The 13,425-nt window shown below is 33.6% G+C and overlaps 2 protein-coding genes across 8 annotated transcripts; one reads left to right on the forward strand and one right to left on the reverse strand.

Annotated features, from left to right (window-relative positions):
- The first annotated feature begins 663 nt into the window (after positions 1-663).
- On the forward strand, positions 664-6,500 carry LOC130826306 (protein EMSY-LIKE 1-like). 7 transcript variants are annotated; one of them, XM_057691921.1, is made up of 10 exons: positions 687-920; positions 1,829-2,011; positions 2,092-2,201; positions 2,830-3,010; positions 3,099-3,239; positions 3,316-3,384; positions 5,181-5,378; positions 5,468-5,536; positions 5,607-5,673; positions 6,184-6,500. In XM_057691921.1, exons 2-10 carry the CDS (start codon positions 1,886-1,888, stop codon positions 6,201-6,203), a joined length of 981 nt encoding a protein of 326 aa, XP_057547904.1. In that variant the 5' UTR covers positions 687-920; positions 1,829-1,885; the 3' UTR covers positions 6,204-6,500. The 7 variants fall into 7 exon arrangements, with proteins under 7 accessions (XP_057547909.1, XP_057547907.1, XP_057547905.1 ...); XM_057691920.1 differs by having other exon boundaries at positions 5,607-6,500; XM_057691925.1 differs by having other exon boundaries at positions 2,092-2,157; positions 5,607-6,500.
- A 657-nt stretch (positions 6,501-7,157) lies between these two features.
- LOC130826308 (uncharacterized) lies at positions 7,158-12,360 on the reverse strand. Its single transcript, XM_057691927.1, has 3 exons — positions 11,748-12,360; positions 11,051-11,657; positions 7,158-8,369 (listed from the first exon to the last, which is right to left on the reverse strand). The coding sequence occupies exons 1-3, from the start codon at positions 12,077-12,079 to the stop codon at positions 7,398-7,400; spliced, it is 1,911 nt and encodes a 636-aa protein (XP_057547910.1). The 5' UTR covers positions 12,080-12,360; the 3' UTR covers positions 7,158-7,397.
- Between the last annotated feature and the right edge of the window lie 1,065 nt (positions 12,361-13,425).

Consider the following 13,425-nt stretch of genomic DNA (forward strand, 5'->3'; position numbering starts at 1 on the left):
GGAAAAAATTAAAAAACAAAAATTTTTATATATACAAAACATAAACATTTATTTAATAATAAATAAAAATAAAAAAAAAAAATAATAGGAGTCGCCCAAATCTGGGCGGCTCGACCCCGGTTCAGTCGCCTAAAATTAGGCGACTGAACCGGGGTCCAGTCGCCCAGATCTGGGCGACTCCTATAATATATTTTTTTTTTTCCGTGATTAAATTTAATTACAAATAACTTACCTCGATTGATAAATTCCGGATTGAACTTAATTTTTGCTCCCAAATTTTGCTTTTGTATGTTGGTTTTTAGTTGTAGTGAGAGTATTTTTAGTGTGATTGTGGTTTATATAGAGTATTTTAGCTTCAATGGCATAATTGTAATTTTTTCAAAAACCAAGGGCAATATGGTAATTTACTAGGGGTGGCGAAAAAATGAAAAGGGTGGCGAATTATAAGGATTGGGATACTTGCATGTTGATTGTGTTTGATACACAGTTAATAATTACTCAAATAGGCGATTTCAAAATATAAAAATCTCATTTTTTTTTTCCTTTTAATTTGTATTAATTAGACTATCTAGTTTATATGTTTAATGTGTCCCTTAAATATACCGTTTCTCACAACAATTTATATTAACTACTGATTTAAGTTGATTTTTGAACGTGTTGGTGATTAAAGAAGACTCGGTATTCTTTCTTAATCATCCCCATATAAGGGACAAGACCATAACCCACAAATTCCAAGGTTCTTTGATCATTCTTTTATCTTTCAAGCAAATAGCTTAATCAGCTTCTTCGGTGACATCCGTAGTTTCCCCAATTTTCAACTTTTAGGGTTTTTTCTGAGTTTTCTTAATCTATTTGAAGTAAAGATTCTAATATTCCTTCATTTTGCCGATGGTCTTCAAGCCTTGTCGTTCTGACTACTGGTATGTTTGACATGTTCAATTCTTGGTGCCACATTGTTGCATTGGGTTCAATTTGGGGGTTTAGGGTTTTATATTCGCCAATTTTAAGTTCAAAGTTTATTGGGATTTTGAGCATTTGAATTCTTACGTTTGTGATTGTTCCTTTTATTTTCTCCTAAATTAAGCACCTATTTTAAACAACAGAATGTAGTAATCTTTTTGCTGTGCATATAGCTTGAAGATATGATTATTGTAGTTTGTGGAGTTCTAATATTGGTGCAAAATGGAGGAACTAAAATTTAACGGCACTCACTTGGAGGATTTTTAGGGTTTGTAGTATATTGTGAAGTTAGAGCTACATTTATCTATCAGTATAAGTGAAGTACTACCCTCGTTTGCGTTAATACTCTGTTGGAAAGACGAGATGCTGGACTGTTGCTGAAGAATGTGCTTATGGTTCTTGGGTATTTTTTGTCCGTTGTAATTAATGAATGAGAAGGGAAGTCTTGGTCACCGGTTCTTGTGTCTGTGTGAATGAAAAATTACTGATTCAAGTCGTGGGAGAATTCTCTTGCAAAATTTCATGGTACAGTTTTGCATCCATTATACTCCTTGGGACCTTATTCGGACCCTTGCTGTCCCAAGAGGCTTTATGCACCCGGGTGCCTTTATTTTTTTAACTAGCTAATGATGCCGGAATATTAAGATGTTTGAGGTTGGATTATTTGATCATACAATTAGAAATTTGCTTAGTTTGCTTGATAGCTTTTTATGGTCGATTTTTTTTTTTTTTTTCTGTTTTATCAGATTTATTACATCTTGGTATTTAGCTTATGGCATTGTGACACACAGAACCTCACCCCAAAAGGATTTGTTTGTTTGAAATAACTTTGTGGATACTAATGAAGATCTTTCTCGTATCAAATCAGAGTTTGTAGTACATCCGAGATCTCTGGACCTCCGAGATCTCTGGATAACGGAATCAAATGCTAGGTTCTGGAACTTTTCATCGAGTACAAGTAGACATGCAGGAGCAAATTCATCATCTTGAAAAGGAAGCCTATTACGCTGTTCTTCTAGCCTTTAAAGCTCAATCTCATGCACTTACTTGGGTATTTATTTTATGGGATGTCAGTTGAGTGTCAAATTTCATATTCTCTGTTGTTGAATCATCTTAATACTCATGCTTCAGGATAAAGAAAGTTTGATGACAGAACTCAGAAAAGAGTTGAGAGTTTCAGTTGATGAACACAGAGAGGTACTCTCGAGAGTTAATAATGCTGAAGTGATATGCAGAATCATGTATGATTTTTAGTTTTTATGGTACTATTGTTTTATGTACAATATATGACTATTCTTGGACTTTGACATGAGCTCTTAAACTTCTGTTAAAAATCCCTCTTCAAATTTTGCTCTATTTGAACAATGATGTAGCACCGAGTGTAACAAACTGGGTGATACACGTCAGCACAAGGACACGTTAGGGTTTTAGATAGATGAGGGTTTGAGAGAGTGACATGGTTGATTATGGGAGGGAATTGGCATGTTGATTCAAGGGGCAAGAAGAGAATTGGTGTTTAGTGGCTTGAGAATGTTGTGGGATAGAATGAAAGGAGACGGATCAAGATAAATCTTTTAGAATAAGTGTTTAAACGTAGGAAGAGGGAGACGGATTTGTAAATTATCTTGTGGCCTTGAAGAAAGTGGGAAAGGATGATCTTTGTTGAGGGTTTAGTTTAGGCATAAGACTGCATAAAACAACATGCCTTTAAATTACTTCGCACTTGGAAGTTCTGGTTTTGATGTTTGTAAACTTAATTTAATGCATAATCTTAGTTTTTTTTACTCTCCTTTTATACAAAATTATGATTCATTTTCTCCAGTGTGATTAAAAAGTGCTTTGATTTTTTTTTTTTTACTTATTATTTAGGGAATGGAGAAACGGTGGTGGCCACCAGGCTATGATTACATCACATCCTACCAATGATGTGTCTAGTCTAACCTATGCTTCTCGCAAGAAGCAGCGAACAATACAATCTTTTCCAACTCATGGAGCACCACCTTCAGCTGGAGCTATTAGTTCGCGACCTCGAGGCGGAAAAACTAGACAGGTTTGTAGACTCTATGTAGAATTATATCATCTATTGTCGGCAGGTTACTCCATTCTGTAGAATGTTAACCTCATTGAGATCCATGCAGTTCCCTTATAATGACCATGCTTTACATGGAACTATTATGTCTGGAAGTGGTGAAGACCTGGTAGGAAAGAAAATAATGATCAGATGGCCTGATGACAACCATTTCTGTGAGGCTTTAATTTCTCGATACAATCCATCTGATGTATGTTATGTCCTTCCAAATTGGATTTCAATTTTCTCAAAGTAGAATCATTCTCATCGTGTTGTGTTTTTCTCAGGGTCGACATGCATTATTGTATAATATTCATACACCAAAAGAATCTTTTGAGTGGGTTGATTTTAAGGAGGTTAGTGTAGAAAAATTCTAAATTTTGTCATTCAAAAACCATGCTATTGAGTCCAACTGTCCAACTATATTCTGAGATTGATTGTACTATGCGGGGTTCTTAGTAGGGGATGAGTAAAAACAACAATAACAATGCTAAAGCTTTATCCCAAGTGTTGGGGTTGACTGAATGAACCAAGAATTTAAAGGATGGGCATATGTTTAGCTTTTCCTTGTTTTTAAAGAATTTTTGGCATTTTGTGATTTTTGGTTCATAGCTTAGCATATATGTCTCTATATTGCTAATTTCTCTTCCAAAAACATGATTTCGTAGGGGCCGTTTCATAAATTTTAGGGCCAAATGTCGATTTTATATTATAAATCCTTACAATTTTAGAAAAACTCAAAATACTAGTTTTTGATGAAATATCTCCATTAATTAAACTTAGTATCAACTATTAAACTTTTTAAACAAACGTGAGATTTTGAAAAAGAGATAGCATAGTAGAAGTTATTAGCTATTAGTTCACAGATGTTGAAACAACTAATAATATTATTACTGAGTTACGATGTAAAATAGTATACATCATATATGTGTTTAAGGTAAATGAAACAATAAATTAAATAAGTATAAAATTGGATATATGGGGCCCTTGGATAATGGGACTCGATGCTATAGACCGCTTTGCACGTGCTAATTGACGGCTATGATTAATAAGACGTTGACTCAAATTTCGTTATGATCCACGTAAAAAGCTCTTTTCAAAGCCCTATTTTTTATGTTTTTTTCTAGCTTAGAATTTCTTTCTCGCTTGTTGTATTTGACCTTTTTTTTTGTTTACTTTAAATTTTTAGAATGTTGTTCAAGTCTTATGCCCTTGGCCTCCATCTTGTGGTACTAACATAATCATGTAGCTTTGTCATATGGGCTAACTCTAAGAACAGCAAAGCAACGGAGATATAAAACATTAAAAAAAGCATCAAATAAATATTAAAAAAAATTTAGTCAATTTTGATAACTATTCAATTTAAACAAACTTCACCATCAAACAGCGAGAAAAAAAATGAGATGGAACTATAACGAGTTTGCAAAGAAAGAACTAAGCTCATTAGAGAAGCAAAATCAAGAAAAAGCGATGAAATCTTAGATTAATAAATTAAGTGAATTTACCTTTACAACAAAAGGGTAGTATAAGTATTAAATGACATGATTGGGCTATTCAGTTGCACTGTCTGCTCAAATTGTTGGCAAGGGGTAGGGCATGGGTCATGAGGGTTGTGGAAGATTCACAGTATTAACATGTCATTAATATACAAGGTAGGTGGGTAATACTGTAATAGATACATTGCTCTATACTTAAATTTTAAAAAGCGTTCCTAGACAGAGGCGGAGGTAATACCTTAAGGCTAGCACCTCATAGCGCCTAAAGGCAAGCGCCTTGTGGTTTAAACCTTAGAAGAAGCCCATTTGATGTGGCCCCCATCATATATGTTTTCTCTTCTCTTCTCTTCGAAATTATTTTCTGAATTTTTTGAGTATTTTGATTTATTTTTTCTGGATTTTGGAGAACCTCATGCCTAGTGCCTTTGCGTGGCGCCTAGAGCCTAGGCTCTGCAGACCTTAGGTGCCTCAGGGCACCTCGCGCCTTTTAATTCTATGCCTCTATTCAAGAGAGAGTTCCACTACTTCCAAATGAATTCAATAGAAGATCATAAAAATAGCTGCATGTGGACCACTAGTCTTCAACTAGGATTATTGGTGTACATGAATGAAGGAGGCATTTTTACGTAGTCTTCAACTTTGGCTTATTATTACAGATGCCTTTTGAGGATTTCCGATGGGTGAATGAAGAGACTGTATTATCAGATAGAGGTGGTCCCAGAGAAAAGAGATCCTTGAACCATGCTACTCTTCCTGGTATTGTAAGAAAACAATGTAATAGTGAAATTCAGAATGACACTAGAAACGTGACAGATGATATTGAAATTCTACATACTGATACATTGATTAAAAAGGTATATATTTGTTCCTTAAAAAAAGGGCATTGTTTGGTAGTAGTATTGCATCTATATTTATGTTAACACGTTTGTTTTACTCAAACTAGGTCGAAAAGGTGGTGGTTGCACCTAATCCTGATTGTTTTGAAATTGAAAAGGCGAAGCAAATGTTGAAGGTATATATGACTGTCCTGTTCATGCAAGAAATCAGTCATTGATTTTTGTTCCAATTTACATTTTTTGCAGGAGCACGAGCAAGCACTTATTGATGCAATTTCAAGACTTTCTCGCATATCGGATGCTGATATTAACGGTAACCCACTCCATAGAATATCTGATGGTGATTGTGATAACAACTAACAGGCTCCTGTATAACATTGGAGTTCTCTAAGTTAGTTTGACTGAAAACCGTCCTCCTTAACCTGATAAAATTTGATGGCACCAACACTAAAATACTTAACTTCAGGTCATAGTAGCTCGAAAAATATAAGCTTGCTCATTTTTGCTAGTCATATCAGCAGTAAACTGTCGACCATGTTCAGGGCTACTGTAATGTACTTCAATACATTGTGGTTGTTTCGGACCATGACGGTTTCGCGGTTCAGCCTAAAAAGCGGCATCATGACGGTTTAGCGGTTCAGCCTAAAAAGCAGCATGGCAAATTGGCGTTGCTTGGCTCAATGTCGGTCGAGTTGAGTTGAGGCTCATTAGTCTATTGTGAAATGTGTTATGTTTTTGCTTGGCTCCATTTTCATCGTTTAGCTTCAATTTTCTTTGATGTGCATGTCCTTACAAAACTGATTAAAATTCGAACTTCAACCAGATGGAGATCAACAATACTAGAGTCTCAATATCTGATTGCATCCGGAGCTTAGCGAAAAGGTAAAACACAAGAGACGAACACAAAATCACCGCTACTAACTTCATGAATTGTTTGACGTTCATCGATTGACTTGATGTTGGTTATTGTACGTGCTACGAATCAGATGCACTGCACTTGGCAAGTCGTTAATTAAATCGACAGAGTAATGATTAGTTTTTGTAAAAATAGGTTTGTAAAAATGGATATTTGATCTTTTGTTGAATAGATGCATTTGATTGATTATTATGATCAAGATAGTCTGTGCTTCTCAGTTCAAAGGAAAATTGATGCGAGTGCATAATAGCTTTTTCCTTTTCTAAAATGTTATTTATTAAATTAATTTTTCAGTCTCATTTACTCACATGTAGTAGTATTTAACTATTATTTGACTATTTGTTGTATGATCTATTAAAATGAGATAAATTTTAACGAAATTATTATATAGTGTATTAAATCAAAAATTACTCTTGTTTGTCTTCTTTGCTTATAGCACATTTCAAATCAAACTTTTAGTTTTTATATCTCTAAGTATGCATCATAAAAATTGTAAAAATATAATAATAAAAAACACTATGCATTAAAGTGAATTTAATAAGATTTTATATAAATGTTTTATTTTCAATATATTTCTTAAAAATTTAATTTAAATTTTTCTCGTCTAAAATGGAAAAAAAATCTAAAATGGACGAACTAAAATAACAGTAACAGTGGGAGTAGTGTATTTTTAGTTTTTGAAACAAATTATTATAAAAATTGGTTTTGTGAATTTTTAATAATGTAATACTTCAAGCCAAAATGAAATCCTTTTTGACCCTAAAACGAAAAAGGCTTTGTTTTCGTAGTCAATACTCAATAGTGAATTTTTTATTTCCTTTTGCTTGGAATGGAAAATAGAAATCACATATAGTAGAATTCCAAAAGAAAACCCCTGTCAATTATCGCTAAAAATAGTGGTTACACCTATCAGGCATACAATTATAGAAGTACAAGAAAACATGCCCCCAGGACTCTGTTACAGAATTGATGTTAATTCTTAACAAACCAAATTCAATCAAAATTAATAAGGCATGCCCATCACAATTCTACTTGCCTAAACATTACAAAACAATTCAATTGACTCAAAACTCCCCCCTTAGGCCCTTACTATACAAAACATTGTGCTCAAATTCCCTCCATTACTTCCTTTGGCGTTTCTTTGGCTGTGGTTCTTCACCACCATTATCTCGACCTCTCTTACCCATTGCTGCAATCGCCGCTGCCCTCTTAGGTGGCCGTCTACTGCTCCTATTCCCCAGACTTTGTCTTTCCTCCTTACCCTTTGTCTTCTCCTTACCAATTTTACTTTGTGTACCTTCATCTTTCCGCTTGTCAGTCTTAGCATTACTTCCGTTGTTGTCATTACTCGTCTTCCTATCTGAATTCTTCAACGACTCTAACAGTAAAAGTTTACCTGATCCTGAACTCTGCTTCATTTTACTCGAGGAGGTTCCAGGACTCGGCTTCTTTTTATCAGCCTTAGCCTCAGTACTTTCTCCCTTGCTTAACACAGGAGTGCTGGGGCTTGGATTGCTGTTATCGTTCTTGCTTGATGAGCTCCTAGACCCAAAACTCCCATCTCTTGATCGCTTCTTAGTCACAGCATTGAATGACGTTGATGAAGTCTTCTCTGCTTGCTGCTTCATCAACTCCCCCAAAGGAATCAAATCTTTGTCAATAAGTGGTGTTGCCGGTGATGCGTCCTTTTTCTCACCTCCTTGTGACGATTTTCCTGCTATAGAGCTCCGCTTCCTACAAGCAATAATTGGACCAGTTATTGTTAGTTTAGGCTTGAGATCAACTTCTTTGGCCTCGGATTTTGTTGGCTTTGGTATTGGTACTAATTGGATAGGCTTTGAAGGGTTTGACTTGTGATCATGTGGAGATGATACATGTGGTCGGAACTGTTTGTCGAGTAGTTGGCGGAGCTCAAGTGCAGCTTTGTGTTCTGTGGTTTTTCTCGAAAAGAAGATAAGGGCGTTGTTGATGAGGAGCATAACATCGCGGTAAAATTTCGTATGACAATCGGTGTATTGGCCTTCTTCAAGCCTTCTTTGGATGGTTCCCAGATCAATGTGCTGCCGTATTAGGTTCTTATATTTGGGATTTTCCTGCGTTTGTGATAAACTTCCACATTTATTAACACCAAACAGAATCCTCTAGGCAAGGAGGAATAACGTGGCTATGAGCCTATAACATGAATGAAAGGATAAACCATATAAAACTATGACCCTAAATGAAGACAACATCTTATAGTTTATAAAAACTTCAAATCACCTATAGCATTGCTATTCTTGACCATTGTTTATTATATATGCTAATAGTATTGTTGCAATTGTTAGGCCGTGATAAATCGTTACATAATCATATCCCGTGGGCTTACTTGTGTGGACAAACACCCATAGGCTCACAAACCTACGAGTTATGAGCGTCGACTTGCATACTTAATGAGGTTTACTCATTTTCAAAACAATATGGTATTAAGAGGATTACCCATCAAGCATTATATTCAAATCTACAACCTATTATTTTTAACGAAGTGAGATCTTACTCAAATGTGAAATATTTTCAACACTACAATATGTAATAATTATTATATTAACTTTTATAATTTTAATTATATGTAATTAAAAATATTAAAAACAAAAAATTGTGCATTTAATAGGGAGAAACAAAACATGTATCAATTCATTTCATCTTTTGGTACATTAAAATATACTACCTCCTATTCAGCCTAAATGTCCCATTTGATTTTTGGCATTATTCACTTACCACTCTTAATTTGTATTTTACTCTTAATCTATAAGTTAAAACATAGTCGATCTTGTTTGATTCGTCTCAATACAAAGATTATTAATATCAACTTTTTTATAATTTTTAATTAAGAATAATTTAAGATATTAAAGGTTAAAATGTTGTCTCAGCAAGTGTGAAAAGTCAAATTAGACATTTAGGCTGAGAAGTATTAACTATGTGTTTTTAGATATTAACGTCCAATTTCAAAATTCAAAACTCGCTATCCCCAAAGGCCCAAACACTCGGCTAAAATATTTTTGAATTTGTTTTTTACTCGAAAAGCCAAAACATATCACTCCTCAGCCATTCAGAGGCTATTTAGATTATTAAATCAATGTTAATATCGTAGCAATGTAGAAGTGTAATAAGATACTAATATCTCCGTTTTGAAATAATCGCTAACTGATTGTTACATGTTGAGTGGAAAACCATTATTAATTATAAGTATAATAAACTGAAAAAATTCTACTCCCTTTGCCCTCTTGACAATGCAATACTTAATTGAACGATAAGAAAATGCATGGAATAATTAAACTGTGTGAATATGAATGAAAGTGAAAGAAAATAAAACAATAATATTAAATAAAAAGAAAACTAAAAACTACCAAAAAATAAAATATTGCAAAACAAAAGACACAAACCAAATTTGAATTTCAATTTGAAAATATTGGCAAACTCTCAAAAAAACCTTAGTCCATAATCAGCTTAATTTCTTTTAACACTATTCCTTTCTTCGGGATGCTTGGCAATTTGAGTTTTTTTGTTGACTTTTAATTTTTTTAGATTTGTCAAACAATAAACAACTAAGTAATATTTTAACAAATATTTGCATAACTCTTATAGTCAATTAAATCAGTCAACAATGCCAAATAGACCCTTATTTTATAAATTAAATATAGTTAACTGGAATATTTATTGATTCGTTTGATGTAAACTACTATGTCCGAATGGATTTGGAGCAAAAAGAAAATAGGGGATTTTTAAAGAAAAAAATGGATATTAATAATAAATAAAGAGAGAGAATGAATTGTATGGATGAAATTATAAGAGAGTTAAAATGTATAAATGAGGTTAAAAGAAAGTCGTATGCTATTGGCCAAATATAAAAATGATGAAAAATGAGTGAGATGAGTGGAACGGAGGACTAATGAGTAAGATATTATAAGCTTTTTATAATTTTTAATTTTAAGAGTACAATTAGAGATATTTGAAATATATTGATAAACATGCATAAATGAAATACAAATATTTGTATTTAGGGTAAATATTTAAAGGGAATAAAAAATAAACTATGCAAATAAAGAAGAATTAGAAGGGGAGATGAAGAATTAAAAAAATGATATACGAAAGATGAAAGAAAAGAAAGATAATCAACCTCATTTTTATAAAAAGAAAATATATTTTTCCAAAATAATGAGATTATTATTTTTTTCTTCGCAATCACCTTCTACATTTGACAATAACACTATTCTCTTAATTTTCGCCAAAATAATTTATAGTACAAAAATAATTAAATTAGATAGAGTACTCCTATATATAACTTTAGAGGCATTATACACACAATAATTTTTTAAACGCCATTTCTCACTCTTTTCTAAAAATCACACTTCTAAATCCATTAACTACATAAACACGTTAAGATTAGAAATTAGAATGCATTATTTTACCACGCACTAAATATACAAGAGTTTTTAAGACTTAGTCCCTAGTCCCTACCATTTATTTTCCTGCCGACTTATTATATATTTTTTTAAATATTATAAGTAGGTATTAAGAATAATATGAGTAGATATTTAAGATATTGAATGTAGACAATAAGAGTAAGCATTGGGGATAATATAAATTAGCATTAAAAATACGAAAAGTAGATATTAATTTTTCATGAATTGGGCTTGAAAACGATCTTTTAAGAGATTAGCTGTAATTAATATAAAATTAAATAAATAAATGTGGCAGATAATTAGGCCAATAATAGTCCAAATTTAAAATCAATTACCTGACTTTCGAGCCGGCGCTCAAAAAACGAGCCAAGCTTACGAGCTAGAACAACCTCAAGAAACTCAATCAACGGCTGTGATTTCACATCACTATTTGATTTAATCGCCGGCGATTGATTTTCATCACCGCTACTAGTTCCGGACAACCCCCCACCTTTTTTCCCTCTATCAATATTTTTATTTCCATTGTTATTTTCATTCCTCCACAAGCTCGCCGTACTCTGAACGTCACTGTTTTCTTTCGTCCCGGCCTCCTCCCTTTCACCACCGCCACTACCAACATCATCCTTTGACTCAGCCACCGATTCCACTAACTCGTCCGAGTTAACTCTCTTCTTCCTCTCCTGCTGACCTGCTTGCTTTTCCTTTGAATTGGAGCTTCCATTGCACGAGTTATTTTCCGGTTCGGGATTTTGTTCCGGTTCGGCGTTTACTGGTTCGACCGGTTCCGGTTCGCTTTGACCCGGCGGTTCAGCTTTCACCTTATTCATTATCATTTCTGTCTCTTTTTCCTGAGTTTTCTGTAGATCGACCTCATCTTTGATATCATCCTTTACGTTTTTTCCTCTGTCTTCCTTCAATTTTTTCACCTTTAATTGCAGTGACCTGAAACCGGATTTTTTTATCAAGAATATACAAAATAAATGAAATTAGAAAATTAATTTAAGACGATTTAATTTAGATCCAGAATTATACACAATAGAAAGATCGTAACGTTGAAGTTCCCGTCTAAGTTCGGCGACTCGGAGACGACGTAACTCATCGAGACAGTGATTAGAATCACCGGCGCTTTTCTCATCGGAAGAGAAACGGCGTTTAATGTCACGATATTTCTGTTGACAGATATGAGGAGTGAGAGAAAAAGTGGTGCGATTTTGGAGTTCTCTAGCAATGGAGTCCCAGGAATTGGTACCATAACGATGAACGGCGCAGGCTAGCAAAAGTTCCTCCAGAGTTCCCCAAGAAGATGATGTAGTTGTAGTTATGGCGGTTGTATTTTGATCTGGTGATGTTGAAGGTTCAGCCATGGCCGCCTGCTAGTTTGTTTTAGAGCTTTTGTTTCGTAGAAATGGAGGTGTTGGGTTGGGTTGGGTTTTTCCTGTGTTTTGATTTGTCATTATTTTTTTTTTTTCAATGAATGCTCAATTTTGGTCTTTAGTGGCTCGGCTAAACGGCTTGAGGCTTGAGCCGAATAAAAACATGATTGAGAATTCGAGATGGTATGATAATGTGGCTTGTTTTGTTTTAAAGAGTTGAGAGAAGAGTACACAATTACACAAGATGTCGAAACTCGCAAGAGATATTTTTTTCTTTATCTCTACATACACAAAAGTTTTAACTACTACCATGTCCCTTCATGACAATAACAAAGAAAATTTTGATTTTTTTAATTAAAATAATTTTTTTGAAAAATAAACAAAGAAAGATTATAAATCGTGTGAAAAAAATTTTAAGATTATTAAAATATATTGATGCATTTAAAAGAAAATAGTGCGTTATTAATGCAACACCTCGGCCCCTCGGACCGCTGGTGACTACTCATGGAGATTCTAGACTAACCCCACAAACCAACACAAGTCTTTTCAGCGCACTTTGGCCTCACTCGTGTGCACCCGGGAAAACTTTCCATGAGGTCACTCATCCTAAGATTGTTCCCCACTAAGCACGCTTAACATGGAGTTCTTAGCAAATGGGCTCCCTAGAAAAAAAATGCACCTTATTTTTATGAGTAGAAAATATCTAAAATAAAAAGACATACTAAATAAAGAGTATGAAAAGAGTTAAATTTTATCAACGTAACATGTTAATAGGATAATGGTACTTTGGGACAACTTATAAAAGATAGTAGAAATAACAAAAAAACATGGTCCACAACACACCACTTGTATATCAACTTTTTGAAATAAAATTTTTAAAAAGTGAATATATTTGGTAATAGATAAAACAAATGAAAAATTATTGTGAATAATACTCCCTCCACATTAATATAAATGTCTTTTTTTTGGCAAAACTATATCATTTGTCCCATTTTTATTTTTGTTCATCTTTTTTTTACCTAAATATCCTTAATTCACACAAGTAATTACGAATATACCCTCATGTACCTTACTTACCCAACTACCCTTCACTATTTATCCAACTATCACCTTTTTAATGAACCCCACACCACTCTTAATATTCGTGCCCAAGCAAATGAGACATTTATATTGGTGTAGAGAGAGTACAATATTTCGTTAATTTCTCTACAATAATACCAACTTCTGATTAACCATAAATAATACCAACGTAAGGTTTTTTTTCTATAATAATACTAAGGAAAAATTACCTAGAATATAATAATCCAACTCATTCGTGATTTTCCTACAATAATCTC

Source organism: Amaranthus tricolor, chromosome 10, assembly GCF_026212465.1.
Source record: "Amaranthus tricolor cultivar Red isolate AtriRed21 chromosome 10, ASM2621246v1, whole genome shotgun sequence".
In the NCBI taxonomy this organism is placed as follows: Eukaryota; Viridiplantae; Streptophyta; class Magnoliopsida; order Caryophyllales; family Amaranthaceae; genus Amaranthus; species Amaranthus tricolor.